Source organism: Nannospalax galili, unplaced genomic scaffold, assembly GCF_000622305.1.
Source record: "Nannospalax galili isolate Female #2095 unplaced genomic scaffold, S.galili_v1.0 scaffold668, whole genome shotgun sequence".
Classification (NCBI taxonomy): Eukaryota; Metazoa; Chordata; class Mammalia; order Rodentia; family Spalacidae; genus Nannospalax; species Nannospalax galili.
The window spans coordinates 1,330,683-1,350,017 of record NW_008358090.1 but is presented as its reverse complement, the minus strand read 5'-3'; the positions used below and the strand labels follow the sequence as shown (position 1 = coordinate 1,350,017).

Below are 19,335 nucleotides of genomic sequence, written 5' to 3'. Positions count from 1 at the left end.
TTGAAGAAATATACTGATGACTTTACTCTTTGGTTATACTTTCCTTTTGGATGTTTAAGACCATACAGTTGGCCCAAATAAATCAATTTATTTTTACACTTAAGATCACCTGAGGATCTGTTCCTCAGTGGTCACACGGGCTTGGGAGGATTCCTTTCGTTTTTGTGAGATAAAAACCTTACTCTTGTAGTCTAGACTGACCTGTCCTTTTGGTGGTATGGACCACCAGTGCCTTGGCAGTACTGTTGGTGTATGTACACATGGATGCCAGAGGACAATGGGCATCTTCCTCAGTTTCTCTCCACCCTATTTTTCTGAGAAAGGTTCTCTCAGTGCACCTGAGAACTTGCCAATTTGGTTAGATTGGCTGGCCAGCAAGTGCCAGGATCCTCCTGTCTGTCTACAACTCCCCATCTCTGGAACTACAGACACTCACTGAAATTCCTGTTTTTTCAAATACAAGTGCTAGGGATCTAATTCAGGTCTTCGTGCTTGCCTGGTAAGCACGTTACCGACTGCACCATCTCCCTAGTCCCTTCTTCCCCACTTTTTGAAGAGATTCAAGACAGCCAGGCTGGCTTAGAAGTCACAATCCTGCCTCCACTTTGTGAGTGCTGGGAGTATAGGTTATATTACCATGCTTGGCTAAGTTTAACTTTTTTGAGGAACTGCCAAAATGTTTTCCACAGATACTTCACCATATTACATACTAGCAATGTAAACACACAACCTGCCAACACTCATTTCTAGGGATCCTAGGAAGTGGGGTTTCTGGCTTGCACTTCCCTACTGACTAATGAGGCTATGCAGCCTCTCAAACCTACTGCCATTTCTGTATCTTCTACAAAGAAGCATCTACTCATTTCCTTTTTCAATTTGTGAACTGGATGTTGAGTTGTTTTCCTTTAATATTTTATTTATTATTTTTATTTTATGTGTATGCGTGTATTGCCTGCATGTAGGTAAGTGCACCCGTGTCATGCAATGCCTGCAGAGGACAGAAGAGGCTGTTGGATCCCCTGGAACTGGAGTTACAGACAGTTGTTAGCTGCCATGTGTATGCTGGGATTCGAACCCTGGTCTTCTGCAAGAACAGTGTTCTTAACCACTGAGCCACCTCTCCAGCCCTGGATGTTGAGTTTTAAGAGTTCTATTATAATTATTGAGCCAGGCATGGTGGTGCATGCCTGTAATCTCAGCACCTGGGAGACAGAGGCAGGAGGACCAAGTTTTCAGGGTCAACCTTTACACAAGACACCGTCTGGAAAAAAAATCAGTTATTTAGCCAGCTACACACCTTTAATCCCAGTGCTCAGGAGGCATAAACAGGCTGATCTCTGAGTTCGAGGCCAGCCTGGTCTATAAAGTGAGTTCCAGGCCAGCTGGGGCTACAGGGAGAGCCCGTCTCAAAAACAACAACAACAACAACAACAACAACAACAAAAACCCCATCAAAAATCAGTTATTTAAATATTCTGGCAAGTACTTAGCACATGTGACTAGTAAATACCTTCTCCTATTCTGTGGGTTGTTTTCAAAGTATGTATGTGAAGCCGGGCGTGATGGCGCACGCCTTTAATCCCAGCACTTGGGAGGCAGAGGCAGGCGGATCTCTGTGAGTTCAAGGCCAGCCTGGTCCACATAGTGAGTTCCAGGACAGCTGGAGCAACAGGGAGACCCTGTCTCAAAAAGACCAAAAAAAAAAAACAAAAACAAAAACAAAGTATGTATGTGATGCCCCTGAGTGAATTTTAATGAAGTCGATTAAACAAAAACGTTTTTGTTGTGGTATGTTTTTGGTACCACACATAAGAACTCCAAAATCATAAAAATACATCTCTATATTTTCTCTTAAGAATTTTAGTTTTAGGGCTATAGGTCAGTGGTGATAAAAGCACTTGCCTAGAATGCACAAGGCCCTGGCCTCTATCCATCCCCACAATCACCAGAAAAACCCAGTAATTACATAATATATATTAAAAAAACTTACATCAAAGTAAGGTGGCTCACCCATATAATTTTAGCACTTGTTGAGTCTGAGGCAGGAGGACTGCCATGAGTCTGAGGTCAGTCTAGGCCACTGAGAGAAACACACACACACACACACACACACACACACACACACACACACACACACACACACACACACACACACACACACACACACACACACACACACACACACACACACACACACACACACACACACACACACACACACACACACACACACACACACACACACACACACACACACACACACACACACACACACACACACACACACACACACACACACACACACACACACACACACACACACACACACACACACACACACACACACACACACACACACACACACACACACACAGTTGTGATTCCATTTGGGCCATCTTGCCAGCATTCTAAAGTACTTTTAAAAAAGGGGACTTTCCCTTAACAACTGTAATCCTGGCACTTTATGCAGACAATGCTGGTTAAATTTTTATCTTACACCAAATTTCATGAGTTGGTTCTCTAGCATTCTCCAAAGGTCTCAGATTTTTTAACCCATAAATTCAAAATAGTTGATGAATTTTAATCCATTGCAATTACTGTCCTTGTTGATGACCAGAAGGTTCCTCTGTAGCCCATGGCTCTTCTTTCCCTTGGTTCCCAGTAACTGTGGTGACTAATTGGTTCTCTGGCATCATAAGATATTCGAGGCTTTTTGTATATCCTGACTTCAAGATGAAATTGGCCATTTCTCCAGTAAAGTGGGAATGTCCAATCCTCTTGCATCAAAGAACCCTTATCTTTAAAGTAAACCCAGAGAAGCTCTATTTTGATTCCTCTTGTTCTATAGATGAGGACTGAGGATGTAGCTTAGGAGGGTAGCTGATCAGTGTGTACAAGGCCCTGGGTTTAATACCCAGTACTGAGTAACTGGCTGCACTACTCCATTCAATCCACTTCCTTATCTGCAAGTTAATCCAAATCCTTCCTCAGTGGAGAAGTGCTGCCCTTTAGAGCATTTCTAACCTAGCCAAAGTACAGCAGAGTCACAACAGACACTTTCCCAAAAGATTTTCACTTTGGAATAAATACCACAGACTAATATCCATTTGGTGAACACGCCTGGTTCCCGAAACTCCAAACTAAAAAAGAAATGTCACTGCAATGAAGCCAATGCAGGAGATGTGGGCTGACCATGGTGGATGCTCTCCCATTAGTTGTTTTTTACTCCTGGTTTCAATTTCTTAAGTTTCATTTTAATTCTACAATGAGCCATCTTCTAGGATATGAATCCCAAATGTGTAATGATTTCCCGTATGTAACTCCAGATGTTTAAGAATTTTCCATTTTAGAAAGCTAGACCATTTATTTATTTATTTATTTATTCATTCATTCATTCATTTATTTTTATTTAAAGACAGGGTCTTACTATGTAGTCAGGTTTGGCTTGGAATTCTGATCTTCCTTCATAGCATCCCTAGTGATGAGATTACAGCTGTAAAACACCATGGCTACGTAGATCTTATCTCCCCCATCCCACTTTATTATTACTTTTTCTTGAGATAAGGTCTCACGTAGCCCAGGCTGGTGTCAACTCAAAATGTAGCAGATGCTCCTGAACTCCTGACCCTCCTGCTTCTACCTCTGAAGTGTTGGGCTACAGGTGTGCATAGTACACCTATCTAGACCCTATCTTTTGGCTACAGAAAAAGGTGGGAAAGAACTGAAGATGTAGTTTAGCTGGAACTGCTCTGCATGCACAAAGCTCTGGGTTCAGTGCCTAAGCATTGACCAAAAACTGGGCACAGTGGGCACATGCCTATAGTTCAGCACTTGGGAAGTGGAGGCAGGAGGATCAGAGGTCATCCTCAGCTACATAGTAAGTTGACATGAGCCTGAGCTACAGGGTCCCTTAAAAAAAAAAAAAAAAAAAAACCAAAAGAAAGTTGGAAAAGAGAACAGTTTAAAAATACTGCTAAGCCATGAGTGGTGACTAATGCCTGTAATCCTAACACTTGGAACACTGAGGCAAGAAAACTGCCACAAAAGTTTAAGGCCAGCCTGGGCTACATAGTGAGCTCTAGGCCAGCCTAGATTACAGAGTAAGACCCTATCTAAAATAATAATACTGATAATAAAAAACAAAGATATTGCTATGACAATAATGAAGTCCTAGGCTTCATTATCTATAAGCTCTGGCCAAAGTAAACCCCAGCAATGTTCTGTACCACTTAATCCAACAAATGTATCAGATAGGGTGTACAGGCTCTGGGACAGAGGGAAGTCAAGATTTGCTTTATCAATCCTCTGCCTCAGCCCAGGGAGTTTCACAGATCTAATCAGTATGTTCTAAGGTCAAGTCCAAAGTCAAATTGCTCTGGCATACTTTTCCCCACCAGCTTCTAAATTTGGCAGTGCAGGTGAAGAGATAATGTTTATCTTATTCCATGGGTGACTTTACCAGATCAGAGAGGTAAGACCCACTTTTACCAAGCATCATAAATCCTCAAAGATAACTAGTACCAAGACTTCAATCGTGTGAGGAAAAGCCTGTCAAGAGCCATCATCTTGGGCTGGGGAGGTAGCTCAGGGGTAGAGCGGCAGTGGGGGGTGGGGGGTGTTGATATATAATCTTTCCTTTCCAAACCAAGTAAGGGCCAAACCCTATGCTATGTGCATAGTCACCAGCCCTCAAGTGAACAGAGGGGTAGCACAGACCAGCACTATTCTGCTGCTGTACAGATACCAACAGAACTACTACCCCTAGGGCTTTAGTCATCATGAGGTTGGACCATGTTTCCTCAGTGATCCAGGGTGCTTTTGAACCTAATGAAGAATGAGTACACTCAGGAAAATTAACATTGTCTACTTGCTTCTTCCTAGTAATACATCATACCTACTTGCTCTGGAACATTTCTTTTTTAAAAAAAAAATGTGCTGGGGGCTGGAGTTAACTCCAATTCCAGGGGAATCTGAAGCACTCTTCTGACCTCTCCGCGGGCATTGCACGACACGGGTGCACTCACATACATACAGGCAAAACACTCATATACATAAAATAAAAATAATAAATATTTAAAAAAAAAATGTGTTATGAGTGTATTGCCTGCATCTATGTGAGTGCACCCATGTCCGGCAATGCATGTGGAGGTTAGAAGAGGGTGTCGAATCCCCTGGAACTGGAGTTAGGATTGTTGTTAGCTGCCATGTATGTGCTGGGAACTGAACCCAGGTCCTCCGCAGAGCAGCCAGTGCTCTTAACTGCTGAGTCATCTCTCCAGCCCCTTGGAGCATTTTCTTAAGAGAACTTGGCAAAACTTTTATTTTTCTTTCCTGTCTACTATCTCAATGCAATTCATACCTTGGGCTTATTTGGGTGTGCCAAGGGTGCAGTGGCAGTGACTGGGGACCCAAAAATGTCACTGGTCTTCCCACCAGGGGGGTTCAGACGTTGTCGAGTCTGCACAGGAGTCGATTCATCAAAGATACCACTTCCTTTCCCCCCTGCAGAAACAATCACAGAACAATGAACATCAGAACACCCATCCCATCTTATTTCATAGCTGTTACCTTAGAGACAACCTCTCACTGAAGACCTAGTGCCCATCCTAAGTTCCAAGACTGCTCCAAGTCCCTGAAGCCCTGCACCTCAGCCAATCCTTTACCCGGGGCCTGCTGCAACCTTCATTTATAGACCCAAGCTGACCTGGACTGCTCTCTAGAAGAGAAAAGGAATAAACATCACCTTTTCCCAGAGCTTTTGTAATGCTCAACAGTACACTTTTTTCTGTTAAAAGTCTCCTCTCTGGGGCTGGAGAGATGGCTCAGCGGGTAAGAGCACTGACAGCTCTTGCAGAGGACCCAGGTTCAACTCCCAGCACTCACATGGCAGCTATGAACCATCCTTAACTCTAGTTCTAGGGGAATCTGAAGCCCTCTTCTGACATCCACGGCATTACACAACACGGGTGCACTCACATACATGTAAGCAATATACTCACACACATACATTAAAAAATATAAATTAAAAAGAAAAAGTCTCCCCTTTCCCCTGTTAATCAGAAAGAGTTCTTAAACAGATTAAAAACAAAGAGTTAAGCAACAAGAATGATCCTCAGAAACACTGAGCTAAGAGAAGACAAATGAATAAGACATGTTATGTCAATACATTTATGTGAAAAGACCAGAAAAGGTGATTTTTATTTTTTAAAATTTTATTTTATGTGTATGAGTGTTTTGCCTGCATGTATGTAAGTGCACCTGTGTCATGCAATGCCAAAAGAGTTCAGAAGAGGGCGTCAGATCCCCTGGAACTGGAGTTATGGACACTTGTTAGCTGCATGTGGGTGCTGGGACTCAAACCCAGGTCCTCTGTGAGAGCAGTCAGTGCTCTTGACCACTGAGCGAGCCATCTCGCCAAGCCCAGAAAAGGTAATTTTAATAGAGATAGAAAACAGAACAGTTGGTATTTAAGACTGGGGAAGAAAGCAGCAGAGAGCTAAGTGCAAATGGAGATGAGGGAATTTTCAGAAGTAATGGGGGGGGTAATTTATACATCAATAAAGCTATTTTATACTATATTAGAAAAATGCATAGTGTTTATCATGAAAAAAAGTTAAATGCTTAGTTCACACAAGAGCTCAGCCCTGTTCATGGTGAACCTATGACCTATAAAAATAACACATGAGTCATTCTGATCTCATTCTGGCTGGAACGTCTAATGATGACTAGATGTCAGCAAGTTCGAGACATCCTCCTTGCTGCCCACAATGTGGGTGTTAGGAACTGAACCCTGGTCCTCTGCAAGAACAGCCAATGCTCTTAACCACTGAGCCCAATATAAAATTTTTATTTTAGACTACATGCATATAAATAGCCATGGTCATTTAAATTTTGTGCATGTTGTTGAAACTTATTCTTCTGTTGTCTGGGCCTCTGCACAAGTAAATGAAACTATTCAGTGTTATAAATCATTGCTTAGAGGCATTTGCTGTGGATTTCTGAAACACATTAACACCGATAATGTCCCCTTACAGTTGTAAAACCCTTGCAAAATTTCGTCAAATATGGGACATTTTACATATAACTTACATATAGCCCAAGAGGACAAGCAAAAATGGTACATACTCATTACAGAATAAAATTTCAAATTAAAAACAAAAGAGGAAACAAGAGGCTTTTCCCTCTCTCTAGGCTTCTTAAAGAAGCCTTACTTAAATTTTTTTACATGCAATAATCAGGAGGTGACTCCAATGGAACATCATTAATGGCCAATGCACTCCTGGTAGCTCTCCACTGGCATACTGGAAAACACCTGAATAGGATATATGTAAAGGACCTGCTCTCTTAATAAAATGGGATAGAAAGGATTTCTACCAAAGGATTTTTTCCAGAAACCACAGCTGCACCTTTCTAGGTTCCTGGCAGGTATGTGAAACAATGGCATGGAGAACAGCTGACATGATCCTGGGAGCCAATGGAGTGTAAAGGATGCAGGTGTAAAGGATCCAAGGATACCAGCAAGGAGATGTGAATATGGGCCACTACAGAGTACTCAATAGAAGTTGGTGGCTGCCCTACAAAAACTAATCCTTTAAAAAGCAAATTACAATCATACTAGTATTGTTTATAACAGAACCAGTGGGATAGAGGCTTGTGTATTTGCTCCCAACGTGTTTATGATGGGAGATAGTATTCAAATCCTACACAATGTCACTACTCAGGTATATCATATATATAAACTGTTAACTCTATCATTGTGTTAGGATAACAACAACAAAATCAATCAATTATGGTCATGCATCAACCTACTGCAATTTGGATACCTGAATAATGGGAACAAACCTCTGCCTTACTGATTCTGCATACTGTATTTCAAAAGGTGTTACAAGGAAAGCAAGTCATAGGTTAAATCATTGGTGTTATTTTACTATTATTGGGATAATTATATCCATGGCTACATCAGCAGTGGCCCTGTCCGAAGAAGTCCAGACTTATACTTTTGAAAACAATCTTGCTCAAAATTATTCTCAATTATGGCATGTTTAACATGCTATAGATTTGGCCTTTCCAGATGAACTAGATAGTCTGACAGATACAGTGTTTTGGATGGATAAGGAATTATAAAATATTCATACTGAAATGAAACTTGTCATTATAATGTTGCTACTTACTGTATTAGTCCCCTAAAATATAACAATAGTAATTATGATTGGGATAAAGATTGAGCGCATGTTTTGGAGAAAACAATGTAACTTTGGATTACACTTGCTGTACAAAGAGATATTAAACAGTCCGGTGCGGAGGCCCACGCCATTAATCCCAGCACTCAGAATAAAAATAGTATTTTTTTAAATACTCAGAAGGCAGAGGCAGGTAGATTTCTGAGTTCAAGGCCAGCCTGGTCTACATAGTGATTCCAGGTCAGCTGGGGCTACAGGGAGACCCTGTCTCAAGACACCCCCCCAAAAAAATATTAAATAACTAAGCTTGATTTGATTAGATATCTCTAACATACAATCACTGGAAGTATAGCCACTGGATTTCAAGTCTTCAATCCCAAAACATGGTTTAAAAATCAAAACACTGTTTTTTTTGCTTTACTCATTGTGACTATAACTGTACTCTATCTTTTCCGTCCAGTTTGAGGAACTGAATTAACCAACAGAAAGAAGTCAAAATGAAGATTTGGAAGCCAAAACTGACCACGGTTATCCTCATGCAACAATTAAATTTTTTACAAAAGGGGAGCGGTTAAGAACACTGACTGCTCTTGCAGAGGGCTAAGTTCGATTCCCAGCACCCACATGGCAGTTAACAACTGTCTGTAACTCCAGTTCCAAGGGAATCTGAAGCCCTCTTCTGACCTCCCTCCACAGCATCGCATGACACGGGTGCACTCACATACATGCAGGCAATACACTCACACATAAAATAAAAATAGTATTTTTTAAAAAAAATGTGGGGGAGTAGCCGGGTGTGGTGGCGCACACCTTTAATCCCAGCTGGGAGGCAGAGGCAGGAGGATCAAGGCCAGCCTGGTCTACACAGTGAATTCCAGGACAGCTGGGGCTACAGGACACCCTGTCTCAAAAAGACCAAAAAAGAGGGGGTGGAGTGGGGGTGGGAGGGGGATGTTGGAGACCACTAATTTACTTCAACTCTGCTGAAAGCATGTTTGACCACACCAAACAGTCCCTCTGGTCAAGAATGTCTACGTGGCAAAAGCTGCATAGGCATGCGTGTTGAGGTAAAGGAACACAAGGTCCCCACCCCAAATTATATAAGGAAATAACACTGACCATTGGTAACTGCACCCTGTTATGCATAGCTAGTCTTAGTTGTAGTAAGCAAATTCTTTGTTTAAAAATAACATATCTAGAAGTCTTGAAGTTCTCTCAAGACTGAGTAAAAATCACATTAGTTGCCCTTCTTACACAGGTTAAAGCAATAAATACACTGTGAAACAGAAGCTCAAGGCTATGTTCCCTAAGCAGAAAGTCTCCTGGTCCCCACTCTTGAGATTCTAATTAAGAGTGGTTGTTCTTTTCTGGGGGCTAGAGAGATGGTTCAGCGGTTAAGAACACTGACTGTTCTTTCAGAAGACCTGGGTTCAAATCCCAGCACCCACATGGCAGCTAATAACTATCTATAACTCCAGTACCAGGGGAGGGCTTAGGCTGGGGTCTGCCTTTTTCAGGGGAACTAACACTTTGAAAAATGTGAGATCTGTGCCATTGTGTAACTTTAGAATGATTACAAACTTTCTGAGCCTCAGTCAGGGACCTTCTGGGGATCAGTCCCAACACTGGACACCTCAGCCGGGGAAAGGCAACACAATGTGGAGTTAGTTAAGAGCTCCATAGCTAGGCTGTCAAGAGTCAGAGGCCCTGCTTAGTCACTCATTAACTATATGACCTCAGACAAGTACACCTTGTGTCTCTACTTTCTCAACTTTAAAATGGAAATAATACCTAAGGTGTTTAGTGGAGCTAAATCAATTGACACAGGCCAAGCGTAGGCACTCTGAGTGATGATGCTAATCATACTAGCAGACCGTCTGGATTTTGAGAGGGAGAGACACTGCCTCCCAGTGTCATTTGCAAAGGTCCACAGAGGAGTATCATTTAAAATTCGAATTAATTTAAGGAGTACATTCTGTAATCTCAGCACTCAGGAGATTAAGGAAGAAGAACTAAAGAGTTCAAGGTATTGTCTGGAGAAAAAAACTGCCGGGCGTGGTGGCGCACACCTTTACTCCCAGCACTCAGGAGGCAGATCCTTGTGAATTCAAGGCCAGCCTGGTCTACATAGTGAGTTCAGGTCAGCTGGGACTACAGGGAGACCCTGTCTCAAAAAGACAAAAAAACAAAAAACAAAAACAAAACAAAACAAAACAAAAAAACCCAAGCTGGTCTACATAATAAGTTCCAGGTCAGCTGGGGCTATAGGAGACTCTGTTTCAACCCTCCCCGCAAATAAATAAAAACCAAATTGCAAAAAGTAAATATTTCATTGGCAGACAAGTAAAGATATACATTGTAGTGGTTTAAATGAGTGTCACCTAAGTATGTGAACCCTTGGTCTCCAGTTTATGGCACTTTTGGTGAGGGTCATGGAACCTTAAAAGGGGATGTGGCCATGCTGGAGGAAGCATGTCACTGGGGGGTGGGTTTCACAGTATACAACCATGCCCACTTCCAGTCTGACTCTGCTTCCTGTTTCTGCTTGAAGATGTGATGGTTTCTCCTTCTGCTTTGGCCACCTCTATCGCCATGCCTCCCCCACCATTATGGACTCTAACCCTCTGGAACCTTAAGCCAAATACATTCTTCTGTAAGTTGCCTTGGTCATGGTTCTTTAATAAAGCAACAAAAAAGTAATACATACATTATGGGTATATCATGGATAACCTTTTAAGAACTGGAAGTATCTGTATTTCAAATTCATGTACCAGCTGATCCAGCAATGAATACTTCTAGATTATGGATTCTGGAGGCAGAAAAAAAACTAGATCCAAAGGCCAATTCTGACAGTAACTAGATATATGTTCAGGGATGCCTGGAACTTCCCTGAGTTCCATTTTTGCTGCTATAAAATGGTTGTGAGACCTTACCTACTACAGCTATGGTGAAGGTGAAATGAAAAATATATACAAAGCACTTAGTACACTCACTGGAAACACTAAAAGAAGCCATAAATATGAACCATCCTGTTAGGTGAATATGGAAAAATTTTCTGAAGATTTAGACAAGAAATTAGCAAGGAACACAGAGACTAATGAACATGAGACACTGAAGGGCAATCAATCTCCAGTAAACCTTCCATGTCCTCATACTGAAAGTTATCTATGCTTTGCTGCTGCATATTTCTCAATCAAGTTCTCAAACTAGAATGTTGCAGGACTAAGTTTAAAAGACTGAGCATAGAAACCAGGATTTACTAGTGAACTGTGCCTTTCTACCCTCACAGACTATTTGCAAAGAACCCCTGGCAAGATAGAAAACAAGCCCCAAAACCACAAAATGCAGAAACCTGATCATGGCAACAAGATGGTTGCCATTATACCTTATGATCATGCACAGAAAGTACTGGCTGACTTTATAGAACAAGGAGTTCAGTGCTCCACTGAGCATCAGAGTATTTTGATGCTTGAAGTTCTATGGAATGGGCACAGCGGCACATCATGCTTTTCAGGGTACCTGACTTCATATGGAGGAAGGCCTAAAGACAACCCTGCTGAAGGAGGGCAAAGTGAGATGGCTCACAGACACACACCACAATGCCCAATAAAAAAGCCTTTTTGAAGACTCCCTAGTAACATCAGAGTAATACTCAAGAACTCTATCAGTGTAAACTGTCTAGAATTCCCATTGAAATCAAAACAAAAATATTCTTCCTAAGGAAGAATTTCAGAACCTCAGGGGGTCCAAGAATCAGAAGCCCACCACCCACTGTTTTACTCTCAGCAACTGCATTTAGTCAATGTCTGTTGAATAGACAGAGCACTCAAGATGCTCTAGCTACCTTCAAGGTAGAAAGTAACAGGCCGGAGAAAGTTTTTCTTTCATTTTAGAGAAATTTTGATGACAAGAGATAATGTATACTAGAAGGTCTTTGAAAGGAACTGTATAAAAGAAAAACTGGGCATGTAGTCCATGCCTATAATTCCAGCACTTAGGAGCTTCAAGTTCACAATCTAGGTTGTACAGAGAGACTTTGTCTTAAAAACAACAAAAATCAGGGGCTGGAGAGATGGCTCAGCAGTTAAGAACACTGGCTATTCTTACAGAAGACTCAAGTTCAAATTCCAGCACCCACATGGCAGCTAACAACTGTCTGTAACTCCAGTTCCAGGGGCTCTCTGACAGCCTCTTCTGTCCTCTGCGGGCATTGTACGACATGGGTGCACTTACCTACATGCAGGCAATACACATATACACATAAAAATAATAAAGAAAATATTAAAAACCAGCAGCAACAACAAGAAAATCAAACAAAAGAAACCAATGAAGAGAAGATAATAAAAGTCAAGGGATCTAGGAATTATGCAGTCCACACCTGGAGGATTTGTCCTCTTGGGTAGGTTTTGAGGTTCTTCAGTTGGTCCAAAAATATTAGATGCCATCCTATTAGGCTTGCTTGAAGGAACAGCTTCTTCTGGGCTTCCAAAAAGATTGCTTAATTCCCCTCCTCTAGGGGACTTCATGGATCTACAAGTGCAGAGCAAACACAGGTTAATGTCAGCTTGTCAGGACTCACACTACAATTGGTGTTGGTGGTCTTTCCCACAGTTTAGATCAATAACAGACAGTAGTTATTTAAGCCAATGCTGGGCTCATCACAAAGCGTAATGGTACATGCCTATAAACCCCAGAATTTAGGAGGCTGAGGCAGCCTAGAGTTCAAGGCCAGCTTGGATTACACAGTAAGATTCTGTCTGTCTCACATACACACACACCCACACACCCACGGATGAGGGAACCACACGAGGCACTTTATATTTTCTAAAAGTCACACTATAAAAATTAATGAGGATCAGAAATTAGTTTTAATAGACTTTAATCACCCTAACATATGATAATATTGTTTGAGATTACGATCAGGATAAAAGACATGGTTAAAGAGTACTAATTTGTTCTCTTTTCTATACTCTCTCTGGAGAGTAGCTTATATGTAAGCGTGTCTTTATCCTTATCATTCTTTTTACACAGTAGCCATGGTAGCCAGGGACTCCCATGCCAGAACTCATAGGTGCTAATGGGGGGGAGAGGTCAAACTTGATTGGTGGTTAAATGGTTAAAGGGGTGGCCCCTTTGGGTTTTCCAGACAACTTTAGAAAGGCATAGGGGTATACTCTATTCCCTAGACCTTCTGCCTGGTTTTTGATTCAGACTGCACTACTTCCTATGTGTCTTTTGGGAAATTACATGATTTCTCCTATCTCAGGTTCATCATCTCTGAAGATAAACCCTAACTTAGAGGGTAGATATAGGGATCTACATTGGGATGATCCTCTACAATGGCAGGATTGGAAAAAAAAAAAAAAAAAAAAACTACTGGCACCACTGCCTAAATATTTTAGATTTGGAAATGGAATGAACATCTCCTCTAAACTCCCTTGGCATTCTACAAGTACAGATTTTTTTATTTTTATTTTTGGTCTCTTTTGAGATAGGGTATCCCTGTAGCTCTAGCTATCCTGGAACTATGTAGACCAGGCTGGCCTCGAACTCACAAACATCCACCAGCCTCTGCCTCCCAAGTGCTAGAATTAAAGGCCCGCTCCACCACACCCGGCTACAAGTACATATTTTAATTAAACACAAAGAACATGGTTTTCATGCCTCAGTCATAAACAAAATCTATGGAATTACTGCAAAGCTCTGCCATGATATCAACAGTACAGGTTTACAACAGCAGCATGGTAAAATACTGAATTCACTGGCATCCTTTTGGACACTTGGCTAGCCCGGTGTAGTGGTGAATACACATAATCCCAGCATTTGGATGGTAGCAGAACAGTGGTTCAAAGTTTATCTTCCACTAACAGTGAATTCAAGGCCAGCTAGGGCTGCAGGAGACTGTCTCAAAAACAACAAATGCATCTCAAAGGCGGCTTGGAGGTTGGGATTTAGCTCAGTGGTGGAGCTCTTGCCTAAAAAGCACAAGGTTAGGGCTTCAATTGGGGGGTGGGGTACAAAAACAGGACAGGACAACTAAGACATCATCAGAACAAAAGCACAGCAACAACAAAAAAGGCTGCTTGAAAGTGAGTTTTAAACCAGTGAACCACATTCCCTAGGCCTAAGCAATAGACTATATGACCTCAGATATTTAGAAAAATAGTTGAAATCAGAGAATGGACTCCACAAAAAAAGCTTAGAGAGGAAGTTAGGGCTAATTGAAAAAAATCCATGCAAACACTGACTACTCAAGGTTTAACCAATAAAACTATAAGATATCTAAAAAAATGTGTGTTTCCTCCAAAGAGCTAAAAGGCTGCCCACCCCTTACAATTTAAAAGTGAATGGAGCTCTCAGATTGCCTGCTTATAAGGCAGGCCAATAGAAAGTGAGGATCTCAGCTGCCCTACAGAAGGCAGACAATGTGCTGGCCACACTTCAACAGAAAACCAAGAAAGGCCACAAACACCACAGATGCCAGGCATGCATTGGCAGGCCTTTGAACTGGTGCCAGGTCTCTGTCTGCTTGGGAAGAAGGAAGAAGAAAGTGGAAGTGCCAAACCTGCCCCATCAGCAGTCAGCATTTCCTGAAGGGTCTCAAGAAGGGGTAGAAAAGTTTATTTGAAAAAAATCACCAGGCGTGGTGGCACACACCTTTAATTCCAGCACTCGGGAGGCATAGGCATTGGGATCTCTGTAAATTCGAGGCCAGCCTGGTCTACACAGTGAGTTCAAGGCCAGCTGGAGCTACAGAGAGACCCTGTCTCAAAAAGACCAAAGAAGAAAAAACAAAACAAAAAAACTTCAAATAACCAACAGCCAGGCTCATGTTAGAAAGGAATTAACAAGATCTTATGTCAGGCATGCTGTAGATGAGGCAGACTTCAGTGCTCATTAAAAAAAACCACAGTTATGCCGGGCGTGGTGGCGCACACCTTTAGTCCCAGCACTTGGGAGGTAGAGGCAGGCGGATCTCTGTGAGTCCAAGGCCAGCCTGATTTACATAGTGAGTTCCAGGACAGCTGGGGCTACAGGGAGACCCTGTCTCAAAAAGACAAAACAAACAAACAAACAAACAAACAAACAAAAAACACACAGTCCTGGGCAACCCCATACTCTTTTTCAATAGCTGTGACAGGTCTAACATGCTTGGGTCTCTAGTTATTGGAAAAAAAAAACAAAGAGAGACCTGAAATCCTTAGAACTGAACTGAATTCAGCATTAATCAAAGTCAAATTTTCTGGGGAGGAAGGAGTTGAGTAAGGGTCTTTTTTTTTTTTCAATTTAAATTATTTTATGTATATGTGTGTATTGCCTGTAGATAAGTACACCCATGTCATACAATGCCTGCAGAGGCGGTCAGATCCCCTGGGACTGGAATTACAGACAGTTGTTAGCTGCCATGTGGGTGCTGGGATTCGAACCCGGGTCTTCTGCAGGAACCACCACTGTTCCTAACTGCTGAGCCATCTCTCTAGGCCCCAGTAAGGGTCTTAATAGGGCAAACTCACTATGTAGCTAAGGGGGCCCTTTAAAAACTCCTGATCTTCTGCCTTGATGACCCAAGTGCTACAATTACAAGTATGGATAGGCCTGGCTTTATTTTACTCATTTTCAACTTATGTGAGAGACAGTTGCTTTTCAAGCCCTCAGGGTCCTGCAGGGTGTCTGACCTTGGCAGACCTTCAACTATCCTCTCATCTTCCCAGTCTGTCTCTCCAGAGCACCCAAGGACAATACCAGAGATAAAACAACAAATGAGCAAGTGCGTTGCTTGGAATTCCAGAATTAACAGGAAAGCCAAATCTATGTATCAGTAGTTTATGTTCCATGTGATGGAAGCAGTGTATTCCTGGAACCCCAAAGCCATCCCTGAAAGAGATGAGGCCAAACTGAATTTGAAAATAATGTTAATATGGGTGGAAACAAAAGATTTAGAATCTTTTTTGCACACCTTTCTGAGTTTAATTTGAAAAAAAGCACAGAAAATAAAGTGGTGCCATACATATACATTTTGGTAGAGATAATAGGCCCCTTTGGGCTGGAACTGTGTACATCTTCATCATAAACACAATGGAGCCAGCACAAGTTGCACAGCCTACAACAGCAAAGTCTCAAGGCTGCCCCAGCAGGGTCTTTCAAAAAGGACTAAGAGTTCAATAGGCCTTTCAATAAATAGGGCCCAGAACAATGGCACAGTGTGGACTTCTGGAAGCTACAGGGGTGGTTATTACAATGACAATAATAGGGTTGGAGTGGGGGAGAGATTAGCCAGCTCAGATCTTGTGGCCAAATTCCCCATGTGAAGGTAGGTACACTCCAATTACTTTTTCCATTTTCAGTACCCCTTGAATGTTTCAGCAGAGATACTCAAAATATGCAAGAGAATATAAAGGGGTACAAGGCCAAAAAGACCAACTCAGTGGACTATAGCATAACTGGAGAGACAAACCTTTGGAGAGTCAATGGCCCTGGCCTTCCCTGAAACGGTTTCAGAAAAACTTTAGGGGACAGGCTTGAGGTTAAGCCGTAAGACACAGATTTGGAATATATTCTTCATGATTATCAATTTTATGGATGGAAGACAATGCTTTTACAGTTCAAAGCCCTTTGGCACAAGTCAATTTCTCAGCAAGGATACAAAAGACGGTGGATTAGGAGAGGGAAGACTTCCAGCGGTAACTTTACAGCTGCTGGCAAAATCAAGGTCCGGGAGCCATCAATCTGGCTAACCTCCCTCTATTCCGGAAAGATGCCATTCAAAGCAGTTTTTAACTCGGCCCATGCAGAAACTTCCAATTGCGCTTCAGCGTCCACCTAAGGCAGCGTCCCCTCGCCCCTAAATGGTTGCTCTCCTCTTTTTTTCTCTTTTCCATGGGCTCCTACTCTGTAACTAGCTCCTAGAGCGCATAAAGTCATTCCAACATTAGAGTTGATCACTCAAACCAGCTCAGACAGAAGGAAAGTCGTCACAGTAGTCGCAGCAGAGATAAGTGCTGGGGTTGAGGGTCCACCAGACTAGCGGTGGGCACTCCAACTCCGGATCCGGACAGGAGGACCAGACCGCCTTACTCCCGGAAGACACCTAGTCGAGGGACACCTAGTCGTGGGGTCAGGCTGCTGCCACCAGTCAGTCAAGTTCAAAGCTCGTCCTGAGCGGCCACAGTAAACTGGGCGCGGGAAGGGCTCACGAGCCCCCGCTCAGTGTTCGGCAGCGCCTGGCACGCATCCCGAACTAGCAAGCGCTTTCAGAACCACGCGACCCCACCCCGCCGCCCAGTCTCCGCTCAGCGCGGCCGCCCCTCAGCTTTCCCGCGAGGCCCGGCTTCAGCCGATCCCAAAGCGCGATCAGCATCCGCTGGGAGAGGCGTGCCACAACCTCTAGGGTCGCGCGCTCGCCACCGGGCCGCAGCTACGCGCCCACCCGGGCCCCAGCGCCGGCCCATGCACCTGGAGCTCGATCCGCCAGCCTCGCCATCCGCGCCCTGGAACATGTCCGCCACCGCCCCGTGCTGCCTCAGCCGCCGCGCGGCAGTTCCCGCTCGGCCCCGCGCAGGTACCCGGGCCCGCCCGAGCCCACTGGACGCCGTCCATGCCAATCAAGCCTCCTCAGCCTATCGTGGAGCCTTACCCCGCCCCTACCTTCTGTCCCCAATGAGACAGAGGCTTAGACAGGCCGGCGTTGCGATCACAGCCGATTGGCCGGAGCAGTTGCCGCTCACGGTCTAAGATACCCGCACTGGTTCGCATCTCGCCCGCCCTCCATGTCTGGGCGCGTCTCCTGGGGCGAACCCGCGCTCCTAGAGGATCTTGCAGCTCTGGCCTAGCTGTGCGGGGCTGCGGGACTTTGAGACTGAGGTGGAGGGAGGTGCTAGTATCTTGGGCAGCCCTCACGTAGAAGCACAGCCCGCCTCTATAACAGAAGCTATGGGCCCTCTGCAGTCATCCAACCTGCAGGCTGGGCCCCTTTGAACCCCACCTGCTTATCACAAGGACTCACCAGGATAATCTGCGCCCACACCTACCTATCTACCCTAAGCACACTGGCGTTAAAAGCAGGCACAATAGACAATCATTAGATCAAGTGTTAGTATGTATTTATGCACAATAAAAACATTTACAAGTTGAACTGGAAATTTAAACAGAAATTTAACAGTTTTTATTATATTAAATAACCAAAACACCTTTTATTCCCCCAAATTGGTAAAGAATAAATAATATAATTTACAATATGGTACAAAAAATAATCAGAAGGACAGGCATTCTGTTTTATACATACACTGTATATTTATAGTCTATAAAACAAATTCACATCTCAAGCTGGAAACCTTAGATGATATGGCTTAACGATTATCAAAGCAAACAGCACTGAGTTCTGCCTGCTGGCTGCACCCTCCGGCCAGTGATCCCATTAGCCTGGAAGGGGTAGGCTGGTGCAAGGCTTCCAAGACTGGACTGACCTCAGTGAGCTTATGAGTTACTTGAAGGTTGGGAGAGCTCTGGCACCTGGGAAAGGTGTACTGGGGGAGGGGGGGTGTCCTTTATTAATCTTTCCTTTTTAAAATTAAGACAAAGTGCGGTATTTCCTCAGGGATGCATCTGGCAGATCTATTTAAAAAGTAGGTGGAACAGCTTCCTTCTCCATTTGTTTTTACCACTTCTATAGTGTGGTCTGTTTGGTTAATAATGCTATTAAAAATGAATGAGACCTCCCCAGCAGCAAGGCTACTACAAGGAATGAAAAAGAACAGGGTGGGAAAACAAGTTGACGAACTGATAAAATGTCTTCAAAGACTCTCACTCCCTGAGCAAGTATTATACCTCTACAGTATATATGAACTTCAACACGCTTGAGCACCTTCTCTAGGCATATTCATATTACAGAGCAAACATCAGAGATACTAGGTCCCAATCTTTTGATAAGATAAATAAGCAAAAAGTCATAGACAACATTTAAAAGTGTAAGGAAAGATTTTTCTAAGAAACCAAAAGCATGGAAATTACACTGAGCATCAATGCAAAGGAAACCCCAAGTGCACATGGACAATCAAAACTGCTGGAAAGGCAGGAAAGGTGTAGAGCCCAGAATGGCTCTCTACTGGGCTCACCCCCAAGGCTTCCCTTCTGTTTTGATATATGTTAAAGTAGTCTA

The 19,335-nt window shown here is 43.1% G+C and overlaps 1 protein-coding gene across 1 annotated transcript in view; it reads right to left on the bottom strand.

Moving 5' to 3' along the window:
* Jpt2 (Jupiter microtubule associated homolog 2) overlaps positions 1 to 17,785 on the bottom strand; it is a 23,542-nt gene extending 5,757 nt beyond the window's left edge. Inside the window, exons 1-3 of the mRNA XM_008856190.3 lie at positions 17,634 to 17,785; positions 12,559 to 12,710; positions 5,360 to 5,502 (exon numbers count right to left, since the gene is read on the bottom strand). Coding sequence (XP_008854412.1) covers positions 5,360 to 5,502; positions 12,559 to 12,710; positions 17,634 to 17,677 — 339 coding nt within the window. The 5' untranslated portion in view covers positions 17,678 to 17,785. The remainder of the gene's footprint in view (positions 1 to 5,359; positions 5,503 to 12,558; positions 12,711 to 17,633) is intronic.
* Positions 17,786 to 19,335: the final 1,550 nt, after the last annotated feature.